Source organism: Pectinophora gossypiella, chromosome 26 (assembly GCF_024362695.1).
Source record: "Pectinophora gossypiella chromosome 26, ilPecGoss1.1, whole genome shotgun sequence".
NCBI classification, from domain to species: Eukaryota; Metazoa; Arthropoda; class Insecta; order Lepidoptera; family Gelechiidae; genus Pectinophora; species Pectinophora gossypiella.
Window position 1 is genome coordinate 839617 of NC_065429.1, and position 27493 is coordinate 867109.

A 27493-nucleotide genomic window follows, 5' to 3' on the forward strand; every position below is an offset into this window, starting at 1 on the left:
TAAAATGAAAATGTCTCAACAAAATTATTAATAAATAAATTAACTTTAATTAAGGATCTCATAAATGTACAACTACGCTAACACTCATACCAAACCTAACAAAGTCTACATGGAAAATATAATTCTAAAAGTGAGGTCTACAAAAATATTGTCATTAAAACAATAGCTTCGAAAATAGTACGCCATCTTGCTAAAATAATCCCAGAATGTTGTCACTTTTTTTTCGTTTTCTTCATGACTGAAAAAGATATGATATTAATGTGTTCTAAGATAAACTACATAACCTTTTGCGGCCGAAATTTCTAGATAAAATAGATAAACAATGAAAGACTTTCCAGGATACGTTCCCAAAAACAAAATACAGATGGCGCTGTACGGACTTGCCTTCGTTTAACTTTCTAATTACATGGATAACAGACATATGCGTCTTTTATCTTTGTTTCTGGACTTTCTGGTTTTGATGACCATTATTATTACACCCAGGCGCAAGACATCTTCCACCCATTATTGTTCTGATCAAAATAAAGTGAAGCTATGGTGAAAGTCGCGGGAAGCCGCTGGATGCGGGCAGCGCAGGACCGATCGTCGTGGAGATCCTTGGGGGATGCCTATGCCCAGCAGTGGGCATCGTACGGCTGATGATGATGATAAAGTAGCAACATAATTGTATACATAATGTGATCAAAATATCAAGCAACAATTATTTGTATTTATGCCTCTGCCATTATATATTTTTGAATAATTATATACCCGGGCAATGAGAAAATAGGTAAATATCACATTAAATCTGTACACCGCCATTTTTCTTTTTGGGAAAAGGGTAGGTCCTGAAAAGACCCTCATTGGGTTTAGATTTTAAAAGGTCATTCGGCCTAACGACTATATGAAATGTGCATTGAAAATAACGACAAAGTAGTGAAGGATATTGAACACAACATAAACTAAGAGGCACATCCATCGCAAGATGAACTAAGTACCTACACCTCACCGAGCTTTCTGTTAGACCTATCTCGTTGGTCTAACAGAAAACTCGGTGAGCTGTGGATACTTAGTTCATCTTGCGATGGATGTATCTCTGTACCCCGTTGGGATATAGTTGTGAGCTTAAATTATGTTATCTTTGCCCACCCCTTTGGGGATACAGGCGTGATGCTGTATAAAAAATGTATGCTATTTCTGTTTCTCTTTTGTTTTGTATTACCTGTGCGTGCAATAAAGTATTTGTTCTGTTATGTCAAAATCTCAATGAATACTTACTTCTGATATTTCTCATTCTGTTCTCGCAGCCTCTCAATCTCCGCTTTACTCTTGCTGATGTGTTCGGAGTAGAACTGCTTCTCTGCCGACAATTCTTCTTGCAGTTGTCTGGGAAGAAAGAGAAAGAAAATATAGATTAACATTACAACACAGCAAAAATATTTCTTGCACAAACACACAGGGAAAATAACAATTATAAACAGGGTGTTAGGGGCGTAACGAAAACTTTGAGGGATGATTCAGGCCATGATTCTGAGTTGATATCAAGTAGAATTCGTCGCAAAAGTATGGAACGGAATGTAATTTAAAAAAAAAAACGCCATTTTTTATGAATTTTCTGACAGGAAAAAACACTTGATATCAACTCAGAATCATGGTCACTAAGAGGTTTATATTTAGGTACGTAATTGTGTTTGGTCATCATAGAAGGAAAGAGATAATGGGGTAGACCTAGGAGAACGTTTATGAAACAAGTAAAAGACAAGGTGCAGGTCGTGTCGTATCTGGAGGTGAAGGATTTGGCGGAGAGAAGAGAGGAATAGCGATTACTCCACCGACAAGAGCGCAGCTCTTAAATAAAGCGAGAATTGAGTCAAATTCAAATTCAAAAATATCTTTATTCAGTAGGTAATAGTTACACTTTGAATCGTCAATTTTTACATAACGAACGTCTCATCCGCCTAAAACTACTGCAGCTTCTCACAACCTGTATAGCCGGGGAAAAGAAGCTGTAAGAAAAACCTCGGCACAGGGCCCTAGACGTTCTTTAAAAAAATAAAAATAAACATAAAATATTGGTATACAATTGAGTAATTTAGCTGCCTAATATCAGTTCTCAGACAGTTAATCCCATGCATTCATATCTTCTAAATAATCACTAACTTTATAATAACCTTTTTTGTAAAGATTTTGTTTAACTACTGTCTTAAAACAGTTGAAAGGCAAATTCTGAATGTCAATGGGAATCTTATTGTAAAAACGTATACATTGCCCCTTAAAAGATTTAGTAATCTTATGTAATCGATCTTTTGGTATATCCGTGGCTCAGGATAGGTCTCCCATAAGACCAGCGCCGCGGCCCGTGCTGAGCATGTGTTGCGGCATTATGCTGAGGAAGATCCCTTTTTTATTTTAACGCCCTCCACAATTCTAAGAAAAAAAAAATACTTGAGAGAAAACTAACCTGTTAATTCCCTTCTGAGCCTCGTACGCCGTGGCGAGCTCACCATCTTCGTTGATGATGTCCACGTCAGAGCCGTAGTTGGAAGACGCCAGCGACTTCAAGTTCGTAGTCTGTTGAGACAAGGTTCTACTTAAGACTGTTTATAGATCATCGTCCCTCTAGCATTATCCGGTTTCACACAGGGTCCGCTTACCTAACCTGAAGATTTGACAGGTCCGTTTTTTTACAGAAGCGACTGCCTGTCTGACCTTCCAACCGGCGAAGGGAAAACCAGCCCAATACAGGTTAGGTCACATACCTCCGAAAATGTGTGCGTCAAGCTAGCGGCCTCAAAAAAAAAATGGGCACGAAAAAATAATTTGACCATACCAAAAAATAGTACTCTTATTGAAAAAAATAGTACCTGTTGTAAAAAAAATAGTACCATCACGGTTCTGGATTTATAGCCATGTTTTATTGCACTTGCTAGCTTGACGGTGAGCGAAATTTGGCGAGAGTTAACGACAAGGTCTTTCGCTTTGATTTAAACGCCAAAAAATAGTACCGAAATAGTACTCACCCCCTGCAAAATACCGAAATGAGTACTTCAACGGTTCCAAAGTTATAAAGGCAGTTCTTTGATCCCGCTGGCTTGACGTTTTGAAAATACCTATTATCTAGGGAACGCTTGCATACTTCAGTTTGTAACTAATGTCAATAAACTCGTATGAAATAGTACTCCCTACTATCATAATTTCGACCTGATTCTCTTTGTAGAAATATGTCAAAAAGTCATTATAACCTATGTCATACATTTATCAAGACAGGTACAGTCGCGAACAAAATTATTACACATGCTCAAGAAGAATGTTGTCAGATTTTAGTATTTTTTCCCCATTTTTGGGTAAAAATTGGTGAAGTGCCAGGGTTGTCAGATGAAAGTAATATCATTGTTGAAACTCTTTGAGTTATTCTACAAATACTGCAAATTTTATTTATTAACAAACACTTCGATCCGTAACAAATTGAACATGAAGGTATAAATTATAAAATAAAAAAGCAGATTAAAAATGTATTATGATGTATTAAAATCACAGATTGTTTTCAATAAGAACTAGACCCATGCAGCCATTTTCTATTAAAATTATTGCATATGGGTGTATGCAATAGCAATTTTTTGTAATAGCAACACTCTGAAGTGCAAAGAAATGGTAGGGTAGACCTCCAAAATGGCAATACTGGCGATGGCAATACTTACGAATAAATTGTGAGGTTATGTAATTGTCTACGTGACTGTATCAACAACAAATGTATGGCATAGGTTATGATGATTTTTTAACATATTTCTACAAAGAGAATCGGATCAAAATTATGATGGTAGGGAGTACTATTTCATACGAGTTTATTGACATTAGTTACATACTAAAGTATGCAAGCGTTCCTCAGATAATAGGTATTTTCAAAACGTCAAGCCAGCGGGATCAAAGAACTGCCTTTATAACTTTGGAACCGTTGAAGTACTCATTTCGGTATTTTGCGGGGGGTGAGTACTATTTCGGTACTATTTTTAGGCGTTTAAATCAAAGCGAAAGACCTTGTCGTTAACTCTCGCCAAATTTCGCTCACCGTCAAGCTAGCAAGTGCAATAAAACATGGCTATAAATCCAGAACCGTGATGGTACTAATTTTTTTACAACAGGTACTATTTTTTTCAATAAGAGTACTATTTTTTGGTATGGTCAAATTATTTTTTCGTGCCCATTTTTTTTTTGAGGCCGCTAGCTTGACGCACACCCGAAAATACATTTCTTGGGAATGTGGGTTTTTTCACGATGTTTTCCTTCACCGCTGAGCGCGTGGTAATCCCTAGTTTGGTTAGGACATTGCAGGCTGATTACGTAATTGTCCGAAAGTAAGATGATCCGTGCTTCGAACGGCACGCTAAGCCGTTGGTCCCGGTTACTACTTACTTATGCAAGTGAGTAATCGTTACATGAGCCATATCAGGGGCCTTTGGCGGCTCAATAGTAACCCTGACACCAGGATTGATGAGGCTGGTATTCCACCTCACAACCCACACGATAAAAAGAAAAATTATATTAAAAAAACATAAGTAAGTACCATGCAATGGCGGCAACGGAAAGCATGGGAGGAAAAAAAAAGTTATTGACACAAAACTTATAAAACATGTAAGTAATAAAAAAATAATTAAAATGAGTGACGGAAGCAGACGACATCGATTTTATTATTTCGTACTTACAACATTCTTTAGAGCTTGGAACCATGGTTTCTGTCCAAAAAATTTTATAACATAAGTATACATGGTGTTAGTGGCATAGTAACGAAAACTTTGAGGGATGATTCAAACCATTATTCTGGGTTAATATCAAGTGGAATTTTCCATCGCAAAAGTATGGAACTGAAAATAATTTAAAAAGACACAAAGCTTTTCATGAATTTTCTGACAGGAAATTCCTCGTGATATCAACTCAGAATCAAGGTCCGAACCATCCCCCTCAGTATTCGTTACGATTTCAATAACACCCTGTATAAAAAATACATACATGCACTCGTAACCCCAAAAGGGGATGGGAAGAGCCACAAGTAATCACTAGATAACTTGCAGTTACTGATACCAAATCACTACGTATAGAACGGCAACTCTCCGCTCCCCACCAGCGGCTGAGCTAGGTTTACCTCACCCCCTCGGTCTTACTTTAGTCTTCACTCGTATGGCATCAGACGTCACACACACAGATGCGCGTGTACGATACCGTCAATGTGTAGTGTCTGTGTAAAACGAGGTGTTTTGTATGGGTGTTCCAAAGTCCTTAGATGATTCTGATGAACCGTATGATGACAGGCAATCATAATAATGAAATGAAACATCATCATACAAAGAGCATAAAAAACCCGTCATCCTTTAGACGGGATACACTCCAGAAAAGTCGCCAGTATGTCGGTATTCTACAGATTGCACTTCGGGGAGTGTGCCTGCGATCTACACGAGCTCATTCCACCATCCCCCTTTTATCTTCGGACTTCCAGACGTATGGCATTCCATCCCTATTTGGTGGATGTCCCGACTATTCGCACAAAGCGCTTCGCATCGTCCTTCATTATGCGCACTGCTAGGGAGTGGAATTCTCTGCCGTCTTCTGCATATCCGAATGCATATAACCCGGGTGCTTTCAAGGCCAGAGTGAACAGGCACCTTCAGTTCGAGCTCGCTCCATCTTAGACCTCGTCAATGCCTTCGGGCAAGTCTGGGGCCAAGAGCAAACCCATCAAAGGTAAAAAAAAACTCCACGTTGCTTTACATTTTATAGCAATTAATCACGAATTTTAGCTGGACAGTATGGAGAACTGTCAACATTTAGGAACACTCAACATTGCTGCCGCCTACATTTGTGCTTTTAGTTTTTACCCTCATTATAACAGCGTAAATCTCAAACAAAAAAAAAACAAATGAAAAAGTGCTGGAAAGAGTTGAAGAAAGGAGAACCATATTGAGTACTATCGAGAGCCGGAGAGGAAATATGATAGGCCACCTGATACGACACGATTCATTTATAACAAACATTATAGAAGGAAAAATTGAAGGGAAGAGAGGAAGGGGTAGACCTAGGAGAACATTTATGAAACATATAAAAGAGAAGGTGCAGGTCGTGTCGTATCGGGAGGTGAAGGTTTTGGCGGGAAGAAGAGAGGAATGGCGATTACTCCACCGACAAGAGCGCAGCTCTTAAATAGAGAGAGAGAGAGAGAGAGAGAGAAATCTCAAACAATATTAATGTTATCCATACCTTACTTTCTTGATTAAGCTTACTGGTAACAATTGGCAAATCCATGTACAAAGTCTTATATACTATAACATCGGATAGACAAACAGACATTTCTTTTCGACACAATAACATAAGTTCACGACTTTAACAATGAGGGTAGTCAGAGGTACATTCATCGCAAGATGAACGAAGTACCAACGCCTCAAAGAGCTTTCTGTTAGGCCAACGTGATAGGTGAGCCGTATCGCCGTCTATAATGGTCGAGCCAACTGTGTTGGTGAAAACTGCACTTGAGATAAGTTAATAACTCGTTGGTGCATGTCCGATACCGAGGTTTGAACAACACAATATTACACTTAAAATATACATTTCACTACAGTTATTCATTTTTGATTTATCATTTAACTGTAAATAGAGTCAACGGACAGACAGACGGCCCTCTAACTGGACATGTATGTTTTTCTTGAGATATGCGATTATATTTTAGGGGTCCGTATATGAAATGCGGGAAATATAGGAGATAGAAGCCATCGGTGGTCAGCAGCCTCCGTGGTCTAGTGGTTAGAGCGTTAGACTCACGATCTGGAGGTCCGGGTTCGATGCCCGATGAGGACATTGTCGAAATCACTGTGAGACTGTCCTTTGTTTGGGAAGGACTTTTCAGGCTTGAATGAAAAAGTAAGATGATTCCTTCGGAGGGCACGTTAAGCCGTTGGTCCCGGCTATTAGCCGTAAAAATACCTCTACCAAACCGCAGTGGAGCAGCGTGGTGGAGTATGCTCCATACCCCCTACGGTTGATTGAGGGGAGGCCTGTGCCCAGTAGTGGGACGTATATAGGCAGTTTATGTATGTATTTATGTATGTTATGGAAGCCATCGGTACGGCAATGCAGGACGGGGCAAGTCACAGGGACTGTGGGACCTGACCTCTGTCAGGTCCCTGCTGCCCTCTGGCAGCAGTAACTGTCAGTACTATTCAGAGGCGGATAGGAGTCCTAGTACGGCTTTGAAATAGACTACTCTGGGCGTCATCACACTCGCGTCAGACAGAGTACTGCGGAAGGCAAGAGGGAAACCATGATCTATTTTCTCCAAAAAAAGTAGCATGGAATGCTTCACCGACAAGAGAGTGGCTCTTAAATTAGTGATGATATGCAATACTACAAAGCTTTTCGCTCTGTCCGTCAAGCCATAGAGGCGGCCAATCAGCTCGCGACCAAACACTTCAGGACCCCGATACCGAACCCGCCGGCGTGGTCGACGGTTTCCCTCAATCAGCGCTTATCGCTATCGACCCACTAGGGTCGCTCCCAACTGGGCACCCTCTGGCCTGTTATCTAAAACATTGTACCGAGTGAGAGCCCTTAGCGCTCCCCATTTGTCCGGCCAAGTAGTTAATGCCATTTGCGGCAAATCTACAATAAGTCATGTCAAAAAAAAAAAAACGATAGAGAAAGACAAGAATAAAATGTACAGAACCCTTTAGATTATAACAAATATCACACTTGCCAGTGTTTATCAGTTAAGATAATGTTATCTGTGAAGATGTTTTGATAGTTGACACTGTGCTTAAAACAATGTGTTAGTTTGTAAGACCACTGCCCTGTCTCTCGATACACCCCGGACACTTCATACAAACAACCTCGTTTTACACAGACACTACACATTGACATTATCAACACGCGCTGTGTGTGTGACTAAAACACATAATAACAGGTTCTTACCGCGTTTAAAATAGGGATATGAGACTCGCGATATTTCGACACTGTTGCAAGTGCCATGATCACGGGATGACTGATGAGATTGGAGTGGAGTAGATAGATCCATAATTTTCTACGGGCAGACATATCTGTCTACCCTCTTTCTTTGCCGCTTGTTTATGTTTTTGATATCGGAATGTTCGGAACCATCTGAACTCGCACTAAACTCACTACGACAAACCGCACTCACTGTGTCCTCACGTTTTGTCACATTAGGCCGTTTTAAGCTTTTTACAACACCTACTACTGGATTCCACGTGCTCGATAATTTGAACCCGTCATCCCGTGATCATGGCACTTGCAACAGTGTCGAAATATCGGGAGTCTCATATCCCTATTTTAAACGGGTTCTTACGCGGTTATTACCACGTAAACTTAAAACAATGTGTGTTTGACGTCTGAGGGCTGCCAATTACAATACCTAATTTAACCGTCATTACTTAAGTAGGTAGTACTACTACTTACGAAAGATGCGTTTATAATAATCAGTTAATATTTATTTATTTATTTAACACAAATAACAAACAAGAAATGAGGATGATGTATATTTAAAAAAAATGCTGCCTTACCTGGTTAGAGAGCACACTCTTAAGCTGTATACATTCGTCTCGTCTTCTGTCTAGCTCATTCTGCATCACGCCAAGTTGAGCTGCCAACACAGAATTCATTTTAATGCTGAAGATAACATCCATTGATTTACCACTCATCATCATCAATTTAAGAGCCACGCTCTTGTCGGTGCAGCATTTCTGTAAAATACTCTCCATGCTACTTTTTTAGGGAAAAATAGGGCAGTGGTTTCCCTCTTGCCTTCCGCCCCGCAGTACTCTGTCTGACGCGAGTTACCACTGTACATTTACCACTACTGAAAAAAAAAAAAAAAAAAAAAGTTGCCTAGAAGAAATTGCTGCATGAGCAATAAGGCCGCCTGTTGTGCTTTTCTGTACATGTTGTCCTTATCTCTGTATTTTGTGTCCATTGCGCTCAATAAAGTATTTTATCTATCTATCTGCAGCGTGGTGGAGTATGCTCCATACCCTCTCCGGTTGATTGAGAGGAGACCTGTGCCCAGCAGTGGGACGTATATAGGCTATTTATGTTATGTGTTTGTGTTATCTATCTATCTACCGTAGATACAGCGCTTGATACAAAAACGGGGCAAAAACTTAGCTATACATTCGTACACAGCTGTATATATGTCGTGGCCAGATCGTAGAATTGATCATTTCATGATGTGTTCGACCATTTCATGAAATGGTCATATTTCATGAAATAGCCAACCTAACTTGACCATACCGTTGAAACGTCAACGTTTAATGATATATCAATCAACGTTTGGCCATATCGTTAATGCAGGCGGTGTCCATGTTATGTGGTGTAATAAAAATGCGAATAGTCGATTAATTTCTTAGGTTCAAAATTATGTACATATTTGATATGGGGGATTGTACAATTACTTTGATTCATCGATTACAATATCAATTAAGTTTTAAATATAATCGACACTAGCGCCACTATCGGAGGATAATGGTACTAATTTTACGATATAATTGACAACGTTTGGCCATATCATGAAGTAATCATGCATTTAGTAGATCATCTTACTTTTTGGACAATCAGGTGATCAGACTATAATGTCCTAACCAAACTAGGGATCACAAAGTGATTTTTGTGATATGTCCCCACCGGGATTCGAACCCGGGACCTCTGGATAGTGAGCACAACGCTCAACCACTGGACCACGGAGGTCGACTTACCTATGACTTCCTTGGACAAGAGGAGGCTGTCCCCGGTGGCCCGCAGCCGATCCAGGTGCTCTCGAAGCTTCTTGTTCTCCATCTCCAGCTCCTCCACCTTGAAGCGCTCCACGTTGGGGTTGCTCGGTGCAGATGACAGCCGGCCTGTGGAGCGTTTTCGGGTTAAAAGAAAGAAAAGAAAGAAAATATTTATTTCCATATTGGACGCCACATTTACAAACTAACATTGCAGAAATTAAAAAAAAAAAAAAAAAAACAAAGACAAAAAGACAAATAATACAGACATTAAATACACAATGGAGGCGCCCAAAATAAAAAAAGGATCTCCCTCAGCATAATGCCGTGACACGTGCTTAGCACGGGCCGCGGCGCTGGTATTATGGGAGACCTATCGAACGTGAGCCACGGACACTCCAAACTCAATTGCGCATTTCGCGCTTTGTCTATGCATCTAGACCTACGGACCTCTAGATCTTGACGCCAAACGCCAGATCCGAAAAACTCCGAAAGCTTCCTACCATTACACTTATAACACAAATGGGACTCCCTATTGTGCTTCTTGCAACAGGACTTTTAAAACCAAATTTGGTTTTGCTAGTCACGCCCGCGCCCATGCAAGAGCCCAGGCTAACACCAGCTGAAGGTGTCGCCGTCGACGGATACGTCTGGGTGGACATCATCATCATCTATGCATCTAATGTGAAGAAGATCTTATGAAGAAGGTATCACCTAACTGCAGCGAATGTCATGTGGTAGATGCTTTTAGGGCCCTGTGCCGAGGTTTTTCTTGCAGCTTCTTTTCCCCGGCTATACAGGTTGTGAGAAGCTGCAGTAGTTTTAGGCGGATGAGACGTTCGTTATGTAAAAATTGACGATTCAAAGTGTAACTATGTTACCCACTGAATAAAGATATTTTTGAATTTGAATTTGAACTTATCATGTAACAATATAGTGCGTTTGGAACGAGGCTGAGAGACATTTAAATGTTGACCAATTATAACTGCGATGTAGGTATGCAGGGTGTTAGTTACATCGTACCGAATACTGAGGGATGATTCCGCTCATGATTCTGAGTATATATGTCATGGTCAGATCTTAGAATTAATCATTTCATAATGTGCTCGATCATTTCATGAAATGGTCATATTTCATGAAATAGAATATCACACGTTGGCCACGTCATGATGTAGTTTGGCCAGATCAATGAACACAAAACGTTTAACGATATGAGCAACTAAATGCATGATTGCTTCATGATATGCCCAAACGTTGGCAATCATATAGTAAAATTAGTAACATAATCCACCGGTAGTGGCGCTGGTTTCGATTATATTTAAAACTTGATTGATGTTATAATCGATGAATTGATGTAATTGTACAATTTTTCATATCGATTAGGTAAATAATTTTGAATGTAAGAAATGAATCGACTATTCCCATTTTATTACACCGCATAACATGGACACCGCGTGCATTAACGATATTTAAGATCTAGCCACGACATTTACAGGGTGTTAGTGACATCGTAACGAATACTGAGGGGGATGATTCAAGACCATGATTCGGAAAATTTATGTTTTTGTTTATGTTTTTTTTAAACTATTTTCCTTTACATATTTCCATCATCATCATCAGCCGTACGACGCCCACTGCTGGGCATAGGCCTCCCCCAAGGATCTCCACGAAGATCGGTCCTGCGCTGCCCGCATCCAGCGGCTTCCCGCGACCTTCACCAGATCGTCGGTCCACCTTGTAGCGGGCTTACCCACTGAGCGATTCCAAACTTTTGCGATGGAAAATTCCACTTAATATCAACTCAGAATCATGGGCATGTATATACAGGATGTTATATATGTATATATATTTGTGTGTGTGTATGTTACTTACTCATGAGTCTCTCTTCCAGGTCGTTGGCTCGCTTAGCGGTCCTGGACAGCTCGCTCTGCAGCGCTGATATTCTGTTCTGCATTCTGAGCACCAACCCCGCGTCGGCGATCTGGAACATTGTATGTTATTTTTAACCTTCAAAAAAAGGGAGGTTGTCAATGTTGGCAATTTCAAAAAAGGAACGTCACGTCACTTTTTAAGAAGAAAACATTTTGGCGGGTGTTCCGTCTGGGACTACGAAGAAAAAACAAGTGAAGACAGATTTTGTCGAGACTAGTTGTTGTATTCGATATTATTAACATTTCTTATTATACATACATACATACATAAACTCACGCCCGTAATCCCTAATGGGGTGGGCAGAGCCACAAGTAATCAAAGACAACTTGCAGCCACTGTTGATACGATGTCGTAAGCTGGATATGATGAACCTTATGGTCGTAAGGGATCAGCCTATCGCCCATAACATTAGTCCATCATGTTAGATGACACAATCCCTCTGTCGGTTTTTACGACATGCCCGGGAAGACAAGCAGCTGAACGTTTTCTATGTTTTTTATTTGCTCCCAGAACAGCATAGAAGCAAGCAACATTTCTTATTATAATTTGTAGTAACAATATTTGGTATTCGTAATAACAGTGATATTTGTGGTAATATTTACTTATCTGGGTATGTTACTAATATTTACGTTTTATTGTAGAGTTTGTTAATATCAATTCATCGGGATCTTTTTTTATGTGTGTTCTCCGATTATTTGACGGCTGACGGTGGGACCGATTAGGAAAATTGTTTTAATCAGCATATTTTTTTTTTCTGACAGAGGGCAGCAGTAACTGTCAGTACTACTCAAAAGTAATCTATATAAATAAAAATGAATTGCTGTTCGTTAGTCTCGCTAAAACTCGAGAACGGCTGAACGGATCTACCTTATCTTGGTATTGAAATGTTTGTGGAGGTCTAGGGAAGGTTTAAAAGGCGAAAATAAGTGACGTTTCAACACATTTTCGCCCTATGCTAGGTGCTCTGATAATGCCTTTATAAGGCTCTAAAATACATATGGAGATATTTTTTTTTTCTGACAGAGGGCAGCAGTAACTGTCAGTACTACTCAAAAGTAATTATTTAATAAAAACATAATACAAACTAAGCTAACGCAAAGGTATAAATGCCATTCAGCCTACTTTTGGCGAAATAAAAAAAATAAAAAAAGAAAAGCAAAAATATTCAAATTAGTTTTTTACGTTTCAATTAAAAATATAAAAATAATACCTTTAAAAACACCTTACGTACCTAATTGTTTTAAATTTTGTTTGTATACGTGCAATAAGGCGTTTAGATATTGTATTGTATAGTTTTTTTTATATAAAAAATATTGCAACCAGTTTGTAAGCTTACCGGCGCGGGTCCATTCTGGGAGCCAGCAGACCAGTTGACAGCCTCAAGCGCGGGCCGCGTCGTCTCCACGGAGCGCACCGACCCGTAGCCATAGTCCTGCACGATAACATACATAATTGGGTTGTGTACTAGGTTCAAGATAAATTATGAAATTCTGATTACTAAATAAAGACACATCTAAAACTAATGAAAAACATTTTCTTTTTTCTATTAAACTTATTTATGAATTTTAATCAGGAAAAACGTAATAATAAGTCCGACATTTTGTCACGTTTTTCTATGACGTCACAGTGTGCTTTTTCATACAAATTCCATAGTAATTTCGTGTTTTGACGTTTAGTAAAAAGTAACTGATTTGACTAGTTGGAAACTAGCCTATTACAAAGACAGGGTGTTAGTGACATCGTAACGAATACTAAGGGGGATGATACAGACCATGATTCTGAGTTGATATAAAATGAAAATGATTTTGTTTGTTTATTTTCAATTCCATACTTTTGTGATAGATGCACTTGATACTAAATCAGAATAATGAGCTGAATCATCCCCCTCAGTATTGGTTACGATGTCACTTACACCCCATATAGTTAGACATACAAGTACGTATGGGTGTTAGGGACACCGTAACAGATCCTGAGGTGGATTATTCAGACCATGATTCTGAATTGATATCAAGCGAAATTTCCTGTCAAAAAATTCATGATTTTTTTTTATGTTTTTTTCTAATAATTTTCAGTTCCATATTTTGCGACGGAAATTTCCACTTGGTATCAACTCAGAATTATGATTTAAATCATCCCTCAATGGTGTAATTCATTCATGAGGGTGTGTCTATGTGGTGGGTAAGTTTATACGGGTGTCTTAATGTTTTAGTTCCTTCAACAGCCTCCGTGGTCCAGTGGTTGAGCGCACGCTCCGGAGGTCCCGGGTTCGAATCCCGGTGGGGACAAATCACAAAAGTCACTTTGTGATCCCTAGTTTGGTTAGGAAAATACAGGCTGATCACCTGATTGTCTAAAAAGTAAAAAGATCCGTGCTTCGGACGTTGGCCCCGGTTATTACTTACTGATGTAAGTACGTAGTCGTTACATGAGTCATGTCAGGGGCCTATGGCGGCTCAGTAATAACCCTGACACCAGGGTTGATGGGGTTGGTAATTCACCTCACAATCCACACGATAGAAGAAGTTCCTTCAAAATATAAATTTCTTACATCTTCAACAGTGGTCTCCTGTTGTGAGTTATTGCTGGCATCTGACAACGATCTTCTGTGCTCTTTGGTGGGGGGCGCTCTGAAACAGAAAGAATTGTAAAGAAAAACATAAAAAAGAGAATTATGAGGATGGAAGAATGTGTATAAAAAATGCATGGGAATAACCGCCTGGGGATCAAAATTAAACAGCCAAATTACTGAAATTGGACATACATACATAAACTCACGCCTATTTCCCACCGGGGTAACCAGAGACTATGGAATTCTATTTAAAGACATACTAAAATTGACAAACTGAAATTGTATTTTTTTATGAACGTCTAGGGCCCCGTGCCGAGGTTTAATTGCAGCTACTTTTCCTCGGCTATACAGGTTGTGAGAAGCTGCAATAGTTTTAGGTGGATGATTGATTTTTGACAGACAGGCAGTCGCTTCTGTAAAAAACCGGGCCTGTGAAATCTTCATATTAGGGTGAATATCAAAATTTCAAGTTTGGTGGCGAACTTTCATATTATTTTTTCGTGAAAAATTGGGTTCCGACATGAAAAAGGATCCAAAAGGATCATGGACGTCGGAACCCAGGATCCTTTTGGATCCTTTTTCATGTCGGAACTCAATTTTTCACGAAAAAGTAATATGAAAGTTCGCCACCAAACTTGGCACATTTTGATATTCACCCATTAGGTAAACGGACCCTGTGAAAAACGGGATAATGCTAGGGGCCTTTTGACTTATTGTAGATTTGCCGCAAATAGCATGAACATTCGGCTAGGCGTCTTCCTACAATGTTCGCAGTAGGTATTGGTCGTACCAACCTCGGGAAGCACTCACCTATTGCCCGGGCTACTCGCGCGATTAACGAAATAGCTCAAGAAAACCCGGACACAGATTTATATACATGTTCGTTGGCGGAATTCACTAATATCAGTCTAAAGTTTTTTAGTAAATAGTTTGCATACATTGTCGATTTGGTTTATCTGTAATGACTATGTATATGTGAAATAAATAAATAAATAAAAAAAATACTTGGCCGTAATTTTGAGTTTGTCGGGGTTATACCTTTGTATGGAGTCGAGACGTTCTTGCAGCTCGTATTGTGATGAGAGTAACTTCTGCCGACTCTGTCTCTCCGCTTCGAGCTCCGCGCTGAGGGCTTTCTTCTCCGTCTCATGTTGTTTGTCTCTCTCTGTGGAAGTGGAATATTCAGGGTATTAGTGACGTCGTAACGAATACTGAGGGGGATGATTCAGGGCATGATTCTGAGTTGATATCAAGTGGACTTAAAAAAAAAGAATAGAAAGGAAAACATGAAACAGTAGGACTAGGGCCTTTGCTGGGAGGTTTTCTAGCCACGTCTTTCCCTCAGCGTTACAGATTCCGATGTGGTAGTAGTATTACAGCTAGTTACATAATGGCCCCGATTCCTGCAGACACCGCCTAATTTTATTTAAAGTTATATCCGTCATTTTCATATCCGTCGAAAAGGAAAGGGACGGATGATTCACAGCTCTTAATTTTAGGAAGAATGAGTAAATGAATGTGTCGGGTTATTGACAGATGTAAAATTTTTAGACGGTTGGTTTAGATTTGTGCTTAAAATTGACGTGTGTTCCATAAATTTTATGCTTGTCGATTACCCGTCCCTTTCCTTTTCGGCGGATAAGAAAATGACAGATATAACTTAAAATAAAATTAGATGGTATTTACAGGAATTAGCACCATTATGTAATTTGATTTTTTGATGTTCAAAAAGCGCTAACTTTGTAAGCCAATTTTGAAAAATACGAATTTTTGTGGAATTTTCCGTCGCAAAATTGTTGTATTTTTTTTGTTTTATTTTTTAATTAATTCCACTTAATATTAACTCAGAATAATGAGCTGAATCTTCCGTCTCAGTATTTGTTACGATGTCACTTACACCCTGTGCAAGTACAAACAAGTAGCCATACAAGTAGATAGGGTGTTAGTGACATCGTAACGAATACTGAGGGGCATGATTCAGACCATGATTCTGAGTTGATATCTGCTTCCTGGTGGGAGGCTTTCCAATGGGGCGATAATCAGAAATCAGAATCATTTATTCAACGTAATTATCATGGATAAACTTGTTGAAGGTCAATGTTACATTTTTGAATTTACGTCATTTCGCAAGTTGTTATGGCTGAGGAGAAGAAATGACAAGAAACTGCAACAGCAACATATCTTTTAAATCAATGAGGGTACATTACAAGTTATTTAATAACTAGAGGAACCAGATTTTTTTATCAGTTAGGTAATCATTAATCTTATAATAAGCTTATAATATAATAAGATAAAAGGGGTGGGAGAACACTTCTGCCGCCAAAGATTTAAGCGGGCTTGGCTAGGTTCGGAATCTGATGGAGCCACCTCTTTAAGAAAGCTGTGAAGACTTTTAAGCCTTTGAGGCACCGAAATGTCACCATGCTAACAAATTTCAAATAGTAGTAGTGACCCCCGCGCCAGCTCGTTCCTGGTTCAACAGGTTTCCTTGTAATTCAAATTCAAATTCAAAAATATCTTTATTCAGTAGGTAACATAGTTACACTTTGAATCGTCAATTTTTACATAACGAACGTCTCATCCGCCTAAAACTACTGCAGCTTCTCACAACCTGTATAGCCGGGGAAAAGAAGCTGCAAGAAAAACCTCGGGCCCTAGACGTTCTTTAAAAAAATAAACATAAAATATTGATATACAATTGAGTAATTTAGCTGCCTAATATCAGTTCTCAGACAGTTAATCCCATGCATTCATATCTTCCAAATAATCACTAACTTTGTAATAACCTTTTTTGTAAAGTTTTTGTTTAACTACTGTCTTAAAGCAGTTGAAAGGCAAATTCTGAATGTCAATGGGAATCTTATTGTAAAAACGTATACATTGCCCCTTAAAAGATTTAGTAATTTTATGTAATCGACTGACTTGTAAAGCAAGTTTATTTTTATTCCTGGTATTAACAATGTGCCGATCGCTATTTTTTGCAAATAATCCTATATGTTTTTTTACATATATTAAGTTTTCAAAGATATATTGTGATGCCAAAGTTAAAATATTAATTTCTTAAAATAGTGCGCGGGTTTCTTAAAATTCGTTAAAAATAGTGCGCGGTAACGCGGCCAGTATAATGGGCACCTTTGAACCAGGTACGAGAGGGGGCGGTATTTTGGACTGACCAGTGTTTGTGTAATAATTTGAAATGACAAATTGCAATATTGCTTTAGATGAATTGCTTCGATGTGGCCAATTTAACCTGGCCGCACCTACCTTTCCAGAATTTAGCTCTATGTTCAAACTGCTTCCGCCACTCGCTTGTATCATCACGAGCTGCTTCGTTGGCCAATTCCATTACAGCATCTTCAGGTACCACCATTATTCTCGACTTGAATAATTCTAAACGCCTATCAACCACCTCCGAGGTCTAGCATTGGGCTAACCTGGTCCGGGTTCGATTCCCGATAGGGACACTGTCGAAAATCACTTTCAGACTGGCCTTTGTTCGGCTAGGACATTGCGGAAAAATGCTTTCCGTACTTTGGAAGGTTAAGCCGTTGGTCCCAGGTTTGAGAAGTGGATCACCAACCCCATCAACCCTGGTGTCAACCCAGGATACTAGCCGAAATGCTTCCACCAACCCGCTGTGGAGCAGCGTGGCGAAGTATGCTCCCCCAGTCAATTGAGGGTAGGCCTGTGCCCAGCAGTGGGACGTATATAGGCATATAGGATGTTTATGTTATGTTCCGTCTACTGATCCTTTTTATTCACTACACCAGTGGAGTGGAATTACGTCCAAATTTCTTGGTTACGTCATAAAACGAACGAAATATTACTTATAGAACGGCAACTCTCCGCTCCCCACCACTGTCTGAGCTAGGTTTACCTCACTCCTCGAACACAGTTTAGACTTGAATCTGGCGTCAGACGTCACACACACAGATGCGCGTGTACGATAACGTCAATGTGTGGTGTCTGTGTAAAACGAGGTTGTTTGTATGAAGTGTCCGGGTTAGCTTTTATACCCTATTTAACGTAGCATGATTAGCGACATATCTTTCGTCTCTTTCGTACTATGCTGTTTACTTTTAGTGCGAAAGAGACATGTCTCTTTTCTTATGCTCACGCTCACGTTTGTCCTGGCTTGAGGATAACGGGTTCAAGTCCCGTCCGAGTTAGACGTTTTCGATTTATTGTTCACTTTGTGAGTTTCTTATAAAAACTAAATCCTTTTCAATATTGTTCATTCACAAGCAGAGGTGTGCCGGTCCCGGGAATGTTCCCAAAGTGGAAATGTTCCTGTCGTAAAAACTCTTTAATAGTAAGGGCACTGTCTTCTTTTTCTTTTCAAATTGTTCTTTCTTTATTTGCCAAAATTTTAGGTAATAAAGGTCTTTTTGTGTAACTTTTAAAAATAATAATAATTTCCAACACTTTATTGCACACTTTACAATACATTGGTGCTAATTCCTGTAGACACAATCTAATTTTATTTTAAGTTATACCTGTCATTTTCTTATCCGCAGAAAAGGAAAGGGACGGGTAATCGACAAGCATAAAATTTATGGAATACACGTCAATTTTAAGCAGAAATCTAAAAGAACTCTCTCGGCCAATAACCCGACAGAATTAAGTTGACACACGTCAAACCGTTTGCATAACGACATACATTTTTGATTCGCTCGGGTTATTCATTCATTTACTCATTTTCGTTAAATTAACAGCTGTCAACCATCCGTCCCGTTCCTTTTCGGCGGACAAGAAAATGACGGGTATAACTTAAAGTAAAATTAGGATGTGTCTGCAGGAATCGGGGCCATTTACAAGATAAACTTATAACTTAACTTTTGTGCGTTTTTATGCACAAGACTCGTAAATATAAACACTACATTCACGTGTACACAATGTCTTAAAGCCGAATGTCCATTTAAAAACGAAACCACATTGTTTAACTATTGCATCTGAAAATCTCGGCCTTAGGAGCTTATAGTAATTACTTCCATCATAAACCTTTAATATATTATCCGAATTAAAACACGTTATTATGTGTTTTAATTATGATAATAACCGCGTAAACTTAAAACAATGTATATTATCCGAACATTTGTTTTCGACTTTATACACTACTTCGCCGGACAAATGGGGAGCTCGGCGTTGCGAACACGCTTGTATTTGCTACTAAAACTGAGGATTTTAGCTCATAACCTCGATAAGCAAAATTGATATTGATTATGTCGCGTAATCAGAGAAGTGTCGTTCGCGAGAATGTTCCCACTTTGGAAACATTCCCAGCAGTTTGATGTGACTTATTGTAGATTTGCCGCAGATGGCATTAACTATTTGGCCGGACAAAATTCCCGGCAGTAAAAAAGCGAAAAAGTTATGCAAAAAGTATTACCTAACCTTTAGGCAAAAAAGATCAGAGTACAAGAAAGAACAATTAGGATAAAAACTGCCTATTTCTCCCATTAGGTGTCGCTACTGTTGAGTATTCTTAAACTTATTAATTGACACCTTTAGATCTGTCTTCATTTAGTAATCAGAATTTTATAATTTATCTTTGACTTAGGAAACTAGTTTTTACAGCGGGAATATTCTCACTTTGGGAAAATTCCCGGGAACGGCACACCACATTCGTGTTATAATAAATTAGTCATCAAATATTGGCGTTATCTCTTATCAAAGTTCGTATCTTTTGACAGTTTAATCGAAAGTATTAAACTAGTATGCCATAGTAATGGTGATATTGTTTTTTTTTATTTGTTATTTATTTTATTTACTTAACATACATAAACAGCCTATATACGTCCCACTGCTGGGCACAGGCCTCCCCTCAATCAACCGGAGGGGGTATGGAAGCATACTCCACCACGCTGCTCCAATGCGGGTTGGTGGAGGTGTTTTTACGGCTAATAGCCGGGACCAACGGCTTAACGTGCCCTCCGAAGCACGGAATCATCTTACTTTTTCGGACAATCAGGTGATTCAAGCCTGAAAAGTCCTTACCAAACAAAGGACAGTCTCACAAAGTGATTTCGACAATGTCCCCATCGGGAATCGAACCCGGACCTCCAGATCGTGAGCCTAACGCTCTAACCACTAGACCACGGAGGTTGTTTTATTTACTTATTCGTTTTTTTTTTTTTCAGTTTCCGGCAACGCACTAAAGTCGAAGTATACGAATTGCTAGGCTTAAATGGAGATGGGTAGGACACTTGGCAAGACGGAAAGACAACAGATGGACTAAGGCTGTTACTGAAAGGTGGCCAAGGGATGGTATGCCATCGAGGCAGACCACCAGCCCGGCTGTCGGATGACATTGTGAGGTATGCCGGAAAGCAATGGATGAAAATTGCACAGGACCGGAAAGGATGGCGTGAAAGAGAGGAGGCCTATACCCAGCAGTGGGTTGATATAGGCTGAGTAGATAGATTTGATAGGCTGTATTAAATGTTCCTGGAAATAATAAATGTTTCTTTCTTTCTGTATTAACGTCACTTAACGGCCTCCGTGGTCCAGTTGTTGAGCGTTAGGCTCACGATCCGGAGGACCCAGGTACGAATCCCGGTGAGGACATATCACAAAAATCACTTTGTGATCCCTAGTTTGGTTAGGACATTACTGGCTGATCATCTGATTGTCCACAAGTAAGAAGATCCGTGTTTCGGAAGGCACGTTAAGCCATTGGTCCCGGTTACTATTTACTGATGTAAGTACGTAGTCGCTACATGAGTTATGTCAGGTGCCTTTGGCGGCTCAATAGTAACCTTGACACCAGGGTTGATGGGCTTGGTAATCCACCTCACAACCCACACGATAGAAGTAGTAGCGTCACTTACCCTCAATAGCCATTTCGAAATGTTCCTTATTACTCCTCAGCTCGTTCGCTAGCTTCTCACTTTCCTCTTCCCACGTGCGTCTGTCTTCTTCGTACTTCTTCTCTATCTCCCTCTTCTCTTCTATAAGCCGCTTGTTGCTGTCCCGCTCGCTCTCCAACTCTTCTTTGAGAGATGAAATGAGGTTGTTCTTGTCCGACAGGTCCACTCGAAGAGTTTTAGCTTCTATTTCAACTAGCTTTAAGAGTTCTAACTTTGCCCTGTGAAAAGAAAGATATAAACACATGTATTTAAGATAGTTCCCTACTCCGGAAGGCATTAGCAACCAGCCGTCAATAACACATCCATCAACCCGCAGTAAAGCATACCCCCTCCGGTTGATTGAGGGGAGGCTTGTGCCCAGCAGTGGGACGTATATAGCATAACATATCATCATCATCATCAGCCCATTAACGTCCCCACTGCTGAGGCACGGGCCTTCCCTATGGATGGATAGGGAGATCGGGCCTTAAACCATCACGCGGGCCCAGTGCGGATTGATGGTTATTAACGACTGCTAATGCAGCCGGGACCAACGGCTTGACGTGCCTTCCGAAGCACGGAGGAGTTCGAGATGTTTTTTTTTTGTGGTCGCCCATCCTATAACCGGCCTGTTAACGACACACGGACATTTTCATATAGATTTTGTACTTTTTGATAATTATATTCAATCTCCTTAGTTTCTCCTTAGTTAGGTAAGGTGTGGGTACTTAGGTCGTCTTGCGATGGATGTACCTCTGAGTACTCCAGTTGGTTGTAGATTATGATATACTCACTTGAGGTCAACTATCTGCGCGGTGAGACTGTCAATACACTTGTTCTTGTCCATGGCTTGCCCCAGACGCTGCTGCAGGCTGATGATCTTGTTCTCTAGACCCTTGTTCAGGGTCTTCACGTGGTCGAGGCTGCGAGCCTCTATGCGCAGGCGCTTGTACTGGCGACGGGCGAGGAAGCGACGGATCTGCAGGGAAAAAGGTTTATTACAAACTTCATATCACCATCATTATCACATTGGAATCGGTGGGGAAATATCACAAAAATCACTTTGTGATCCCTAGTTTGGTTATAGGACATTACAAGACAATCTTTCTTTCGGACAATCAGGTGATCAGCCTGTAATGTCCTAACCAAACTAGGGATCACAAAGTGATTTTTGTGATATGTCCCCACCGGGATTCGAACCCGGGACACAAGTTGGTAGTGTGACTAGGGATCGACGATCCAACGGTGTTACGTTGGAAGTTGTATACAGAATATTAGTGACATCGTAACGAAAACTTTGAGGCATGATTCAGACCAGATTCTAAGTTGATATCAAGTAGAATTTTCAAAACACAATTTTATAAATTTTCCGACAGGTTAATCTACTTATTATCAACTCAGAATTATGATCTGAAAGACGATAAGGCCAATGATGATGATGATGATATCAACTCAGAATTATGATCTGAATCATGCCTCTCAGAATACTGAGAAGGAATACCTTACGATGTCACTAACACTCTGTATATGCGTCGCGCTGTGTGAAAACTTCGTTAGCGCGTTTCAGGACATCTGCATTGAATTATGTGCGCCATCTGTAGGTTATGGGCGGCACTAGCTGGTTAACTAGTTGGGTGCGCAGTATACTCACAGCCGCCTGCGCCACAATGATCTGTCGGCGGATCTTCTTGACGCGCCGCCGCGCCAGGTAGCCGCGAGCGAAGCGCTGCACTGTGATCGTCTGGAGACCAAAAATCGTTGGTTTAGAGATGGTTCGATGTTCTGGACACAAAATATAGCAACATGTACCCTCTAAAGGCTACGCCGAGATATCTAGCATATACACTAACTCCTCGTCAGCTAAGTTTAATTCCCATGTTTAATTTTGACGTGACTTATTGTAAATGGCATCAACTACTTGGCCGGACAAATGAGGAGCGCTGAAGGCTCTCACCCAATACAAGAGTTAAGACAACAGACCTGAGGGTACCCAGTTGGGGGCGAGCTTATCGCCATTAACCGGGCACAAATCCTGGAAACCACTTGATATCAATTACGTAAGAGTTATCTAAGATCTAACCATGAATCCAAATACCTCTACCAACCCCTTCGATATTTGGAAGATATTTGGACATCTGCAAGTCAGAAAAACAACCCGCAGTGAAGCAGCGTGGTGGAGTATGCTCCATACCACCTCTGGTTTATTGAGGGGAGGCCTATGCCCAGCAGTAAGTGACACGTGGTGGAAAGAACACTCAAAATGTGATACATACCGCCTTAAGCATCCTCTTGTCCTTATAAAGTCTCCGTGCGAGGTATCCACGCGCCCTCGCCTGCAGGCCAATGCACAGACTGCGCAGGCGCTGGTAGCGCTTGCGGGCCAGCCAGCCGCGGACGTAGCGCTGGATCTTGATGGCGGCGCGCTGGCGACGGACTTCTTGCGCTTTGCTGGGAACCAAATAGAGTTTTTTAAACTTTTTTTATACGAATAACGCGCGATCTTTTAACCTAAAAGTGTGTCTTTGATCAACTTAAGCTTTAGCAAAGGTGTTGCCATAGAATAAGGAAGATGCTATACTATGCATAGGACGGCAACTCAATATGTCAGTCAATTCAATTTGTCAAAGAAGTTAATGTGACATGGTCATCATCATCATCAATTTAAGAGCCACGCTCTTGTCGGTGCAGCATTTCTGTAAAATACTCTCCATGCTACTTAACATGACATGCTTTTGTGACATGGTACTGGAGTGAAATTGCTCTTTAGCAATAAGGGCGCCCTTTTTTGACGTGACTTATTGTAGATTTCACCGGATAAATGGGGAGCGTTGAGGGCTCTCACCCGGTAGGAGTATTTAAGATAACAGGCCTTAATGATTACCTAAATGATAAAAATGTCTGGTATTGAATGTGTTCCTCTAGTTATTAAATAACTTGTAATGTACCCTCATTGATTTAAAAGATGTGTTGCTGTTGCAGTTTCTTGTCATTTCTTCTCCTCAGTCATAACACCTTGCGAAATAACGTAAATTCAAAAATGGTACATTGACCTCCAACAAGTTTATCCATGATAATTACGTTGAATAAAATTCTGATTTCTGATGGTGCCCAGTTGAGCGGGAACATCGGCTCAAGGTGTTTTTGAGACGATTATATTTGAAGCAATGAATTGATGGCGATAAGCGCTCAATGAGGGAGAGGGCGGAGTCGGGTCCTGAAGTCTTAAATATCGCGATGACTATTGATCGACGATTCAACGGTGTTACGTTGGAAGTTGTATATGTGCTTCGCTGTGCAAACTTCGTTATCACGTTCCAGGGGGTCCAGAAAGCCCATATGGATACAATTCATTTAAAAAGCAATATTGCAATTTGACATTTGCGCATATAAAAGTAAGTGCGCAATGACAACAAATGTCAAATAGCAATATTGATTTTTAACCTGCTAGGCATCGATAAGCGCCATCTATGATGTACGGGCGGAACTAACTCTTCCTCCACAAAGCTTTGATAAACGTCTAGAGTTCTGTGCCGAGGTTTTTCTTGCAGCTTCTTTTCTCCGGCTCTACAGTATTAGGCGGATGAGACTTCTTCTATCGTGTGGATTGTGAGGTGAATTACCAACCCCATCAACCCTGGTGCCAGGGTTATTACTGAGCCGCCATAGGCCCCTGACATGACTCATGTAACGACTACGTACTTACATCAGTAAGTAATAACCGGGACCAACGGCTTAACGTGCCTTCCGAAGCACGGATCTTTTTACTTTTTGGACAATCAGGTGATCAGCCTGAATCTCTGATCGGGAATCGACCCCGGGACCTCCGGATCGTGAGCACAACGCTCAACCACTGGACCACGGAGGCCGTTGAATTGATGAAAGCGATACTCACAGCCTCGCGAGGTACCCGCGCGCCCGCGCCTGTATCCCGCAGATGGCGGCCATGAGCCGCACGTACCGGCGGCGCGCCACGAAGCGCCGCACGCAGCTCTGCACGCGCACGCAGTACAGCCGCTGCACGTCCGCGCGCAGCTTCTCCAGGTACGCCACCTGCGCACGACGACCGTCACATAGCTTCCCGCCTTTATGGCTTCGGATAATAAGCACGTCTTGTGGTATATAGGTATCATTTTAGGTAAGCGACCAGTGTCGCTTCCTATTTTGGGCCTTAATTGGGATTCACGATAGGAAGAAGAAGAAGAAGAATTGGCTAGATCCTGCGGCAGCCTCCTTCTTAGTCTTAGCGGCCTCTTAGATTCAGATTCAGATTCTTTATTTGCATTGAACATAGGTACATAAAATTGGTGTTACAGGTTAAGGTTATAGTTAGTTCTCTAAGTTCCACCTACAAATAGATATACAAATATTTAAATAAAGTTTATAATTAAATGTTTAGCGTCATTTTATAGAGAAAACTTTTGGAAACCTCTAGGAGTAGCTTAGCTTTTACGAATGTGGTGGTACATGTATAACATTTGTATGGAGTATAGCCCTCTATGGATGTGAAACTTGGACACGAGTCAGAGAAGTCTTTGAAATGTTGGAGGAGGATGGAAAGAATAAGTTGGACAGGATTACCAATGAAGAAGTGCTAGAAAGAGTAAGGGAAGGAGAAAAATATTGAGTTATCGAGGACAGAAGAGGCAAGATGATTAGACATTTAATAAGACACGACGAATTTATTGAAATCATCATAGAAGGGAAGATAGGTGGAAAGACAGGAAGGGGAAGATCGAGAAGACCTTACATGGAACAGATTAAAGAGAAGACGAACGTCGTGTCTTATAAGGAAATGAAAGCATTGGCCTTTGATAGACAAGAATGGAGAATGCTGCACCGACAAGAGCGTGGCTCTTAAATTAGTGATGATACCCAGAAAGCGCCTTTTTGAGAAATGTCATCCACTTACCTGTCCAGCTCGGAAGAAAATCTTGGTGGCTCCAAACTGGAACTTGTCCGGGTCTTTGAGCTGCTTCTCCAAGATCTTGGTGCAAGTTGCCTTGATGTTGGAACGATCAATGTCCTTCTGCGCGCAGAGCAGACGATATCTGGAAAATGGAGTAATATTTAACTATAGCATCGATCGAATCATCATCATCACCTTAACGGCCACTGTGGTCCTGTAGTTGAGCGTTGGGCTCACGATGGGGTGTTCCTGGGTTCGAATCCCAGTGGGGACATATCACAAAAAAAAAACACTTTGTGATCCCTAGTTGGGACATTGCAGGCTGATCACAAGATTGTCCGAAAAGTAAGATGATCCGTGCTTCGGAAGGCTCGTTAAGCCGTTGGTCCCGGTTACTACTTAGTGATGTATGTGAGTAGTCGTTACAAGAGCCATGTCAGGGGCCTTTGGCGACTCAATAGTAACCCTGTCACCAGGGTCGATGAGGTTGGTACTCCACCTCACAAGCCACACGATAGAAGAATGGGTAAGCGCACATTATCACTGCACTTCGACCTGGTCCGTATTATGTTTATTATCACCACATGTATTGATTTAAGTTTACGCGGTTATTATCATAATTAAACACATAATAACGGGTTCTTACGGGTGTTGTAAAAAGCTTGAAACAGCCTAATGTGGTGACAAAACGTGAGGACACAGTGAGTGCGGTTTGTCGTAGTGAGTTTGATGCGAGTTCAGATGGTTCCGATCATTCCGATATGAAAAACATAAACAAGCGGCAAAGAAAGAGGGTAGACAGATATGTCTGCCCGTAGAAAATTATGGATCTACCTACTCCACTCCAATCTCATCAGTCATCCCGTGATCATGGCACTTGCTACAGTGTCGAAATATCGGGAGTCTCATATCCCCATTTAAACGCGGTAAGAACCCGTTATTATGTGCTTTAATTATGTATTGCTCATACCTGTGGAAGAAGTCTTGGTACAACCATCTCGACGGGAACCCAGCGGCTGATATCCTGATCGTCTCCAACACACCACACGCTCTGCAACAAAAAATTAATTAACAATTGGTGAAACCTTGCGCGTGAGAAGATTAGAAGAAGAGAGACGGAAAGCGAGACGGCAATATATGACAGTGACAATTACGTTTGGAAATTTAGTTACAATACTAAAAAGTCACTAACACCCTGTATATCATCATCGTCATCATCAGCCCATTAACGTCCCCACTGCTGGGGCACGGGCCTTCCTTATGGATGGATAGGGAGATCGGGCCTTAAACCATCACGCGGGCCCAGTGCGGATTGGTGGTTATTAACGACTGCTAATGCAGCCGGGACCAACGGCTTAACGTGCCTTCCGAAGCACGGAGGAGCTCGAGATGAAAACTTTTTTTTTGTGTGGTGTGGCCCTATGACCGGCCTTTGCGAAAGTTGCTTAACTTAACAGTCGCAGACCGTTTACCGCAGCGCCACCGAGCTCCTCCCCAATAA

General features: G+C 40.8%; 1 protein-coding gene across 2 annotated transcripts in view; it reads right to left on the reverse strand.

Moving 5' to 3' along the window:
- The window catches only part of LOC126378328 (unconventional myosin-Va), a 55896-nt gene that overhangs the window by 13722 nt on the left and 14681 nt on the right, over positions 1 to 27493 (reverse strand). The window contains exons 16-31 of one of the 2 annotated variants that reach the window (XM_050026559.1): positions 26963 to 27043; positions 25996 to 26134; positions 24979 to 25136; positions 23360 to 23534; positions 22738 to 22827; positions 21881 to 22065; positions 21069 to 21325; positions 15277 to 15403; positions 14218 to 14296; positions 13006 to 13101; positions 11610 to 11718; positions 9723 to 9866; positions 8535 to 8614; positions 4680 to 4709; positions 2441 to 2550; positions 1258 to 1365 (exon numbers count right to left, since the gene is read on the reverse strand). In XM_050026559.1, coding sequence (XP_049882516.1) covers positions 1258 to 1365; positions 2441 to 2550; positions 4680 to 4709; positions 8535 to 8614; positions 9723 to 9866; positions 11610 to 11718; positions 13006 to 13101; positions 14218 to 14296; positions 15277 to 15403; positions 21069 to 21325; positions 21881 to 22065; positions 22738 to 22827; positions 23360 to 23534; positions 24979 to 25136; positions 25996 to 26134; positions 26963 to 27043 — 1968 coding nt within the window. The remainder of the gene's footprint in view (positions 1 to 1257; positions 1366 to 2440; positions 2551 to 4679; positions 4710 to 8534; positions 8615 to 9722; positions 9867 to 11609; positions 11719 to 13005; positions 13102 to 14217; positions 14297 to 15276; positions 15404 to 21068; positions 21326 to 21880; positions 22066 to 22737; positions 22828 to 23359; positions 23535 to 24978; positions 25137 to 25995; positions 26135 to 26962; positions 27044 to 27493) is intronic. The other variant, XM_050026560.1, reaches the window with a different exon arrangement.